The following is a 2,152-nucleotide window of genomic DNA, read 5'->3' on the forward strand; positions in this document are numbered from 1 at the left end:
TAAGATTAAAGTCTAAATTAAACGGTTTTAATTAAAAATATTTAATATTTAAACTGAAATCAAATCAAACTTTAATTGTTGCTGAGATCAAAGGAAAGTTTTGCTGCAGGAACGAGCCGCTGAAGTGTTGCTTTTTTCTAAGTTCTGGTCCGGTTCTGAGGTTCTGATCGGTTCTTACTCTGAGAGAATCTGGGTTCTGGACCACCGAACCAGGCCGAACCGGCCCCGCCGCGCCCGGGCTCCTGGTAGGACTGCTCGGTGCCGCCGTTACAGAACCCTACGGATCCGGAGAACTGGGCCACACGGTAGGTTCCGATGGGTCCAAGAGGAGCTGAGGAAGAGGAGGATGAAGACAGGTGATGATGGTGATGATGATGATGGTGATGGAGGTGAGGCTGCTGCTGGTTCTGATAGTTCTGCTGGTTCTGGATCCCTGTCTGGGAGACCTGCTGCTGCTGCCTGTAGGTGCCCAGAGCGGTTCCGAGGCAGTCCATCCCTCCGAACCTCCTATATCCGTCCTCCCCCGAACCCAGGAGGTCCGAGACTGAGAACCTGGACTGCTTTGGACTCAAGGACATGCTTCCGGTTCGGTCAGGTCCGCTGCTAGATGCGGTCTGTCTCTCTGCCCAAGTCTTCCTCCCACACTCTGGTCCGGTCCGGTCCGGTACCTCTGTTCAGCTGAGAGGCAGTCCGGACCGTCCGGCCTTATCCCGCCGGAATCCCCGGGGGGGGCGGGGCTTAGAGAGAAGAAGGAGGACCTGATCCGAACTGTCAGAACCAGGAGAAAGGGACTGGATCTCCACCTAAAACAGGACTCAGAACCAGGAGAGGACTGGACCTGAACCTAAAACAAGACTCAGAACCAGGAGAGGAGGACTGCACCTGACCTCGATGAACCTCAGAGGTCACAGGTCATGTCAATCACAACATTCCTTTCATCAGCCAATCACAACATTCCTTTCATCAGCCAATCACAACACTCCTGTTATCAACCAATCACAATGGTTCTACAACCCCTGGCAAAAAGTATGGAATCATCAGTCTTGGATGAGCACTCATTCAGACATTTCATTCTGTAAAACAACTCAGATCAAAAACATGATACAATAATAAGGTCATTCCAAAGTGCAGCTTGTTGGCTTTCAGGAACACTCAAAGAAATTGTCATGATCTGTGTTTATTTTCTTAGTTTCTTAGTGTTTTCAGAGTTCCCCTGTGTTTCTCATCCCAGCTGTCTCGCATTTCCTTGATTACCACCCTTGTGTTTCTCCCCAGGTGTGTTCTGTTTAGCAATTAGTTTTCTGAGTATTTAAGCCCTGTCTTGTCTTTGTCTGTCGTCGGATCATTTTGTTTTGTTTGCTGTTTCCTGTTCCCTCGTGCCTGTGACCTCCGTGATTTTTGTAAGTAAAGCTGTCCTGACAGCAGTTTTTTTTTTGTTACTTAATAAATACTTTTGTTTGACCTTCTTGAGCCAGACTGCAACCTGGGTTTATTCCTGCCACACTTACGACAGAAATGAAGAGAAAACATTGTGGAAGTCAGTGAATGTTACTTTTATTGACCAAGTACAGGGAAAAAACTTATGGAATCACTCAAATTGGAGGTAGAAAATAAGGACACACCCAGTCAATTTCCTTTCCCTAAATGTACACCTGCCTTAGATTAGATCTGCTTGTTAGTCTGCAGTTAAAAACACCTGCAGTCATGACACCTTGGAGGGCTGCTGGACGAAGCGGAGTGGCAAGAACCATGGCTCCAACAAGAGAAATGTCTCTTGAAACAAAAGAGAGGATTGTGAAACTTCTTGGTAACTCTTCACGCATGGCTGCTAAAGATGTGGGCTGTCCACAGTCAGCTTTATCCAAGATATGGACCAAATACAAACAGCATGGAATGGTTGTTAAAGCCAAGCGTACTGGTAGACCAAGAAAGACATCAAMGCVWCAAGACAAACAACTTAAGGCCATTTGTCTTGAAAACCAAAAAAGTACAACTAAACAGATGAAGCATAAATGGGAGGAAGCTGGAACCAATGTATGTGGCCGAACCGTAAGAAATCGCCTAAAGGAAATGGGATTTCAATACAGGAAAGCTAAAAGAAAACCATCATTGACACCTAAACAAAAAGAACAAGACTGCAATGGGCTAAGGA

The 2,152-nt window shown here is 46.3% G+C and overlaps 1 protein-coding gene across 1 annotated transcript; it reads right to left on the reverse strand.

Annotated features, from left to right (window-relative positions):
• Nucleotides 1-86: 86 nt before the first annotated feature.
• Nucleotides 87-741, reverse strand: nkx2.4b (NK2 homeobox 4b). Its single transcript, XM_014017963.1, has one exon. It carries the CDS (start codon nucleotides 576-578, stop codon nucleotides 138-140), a length of 441 nt encoding a protein of 146 aa, XP_013873417.1. The 5' UTR covers nucleotides 579-741; the 3' UTR covers nucleotides 87-137.
• Between the last annotated feature and the right edge of the window lie 1,411 nt (nucleotides 742-2,152).

This window comes from Austrofundulus limnaeus, unplaced genomic scaffold (genome assembly GCF_001266775.1).
Source record: "Austrofundulus limnaeus strain Quisiro unplaced genomic scaffold, Austrofundulus_limnaeus-1.0 Scaffold179, whole genome shotgun sequence".
In the NCBI taxonomy this organism is placed as follows: domain Eukaryota; kingdom Metazoa; phylum Chordata; class Actinopteri; order Cyprinodontiformes; family Rivulidae; genus Austrofundulus; species Austrofundulus limnaeus.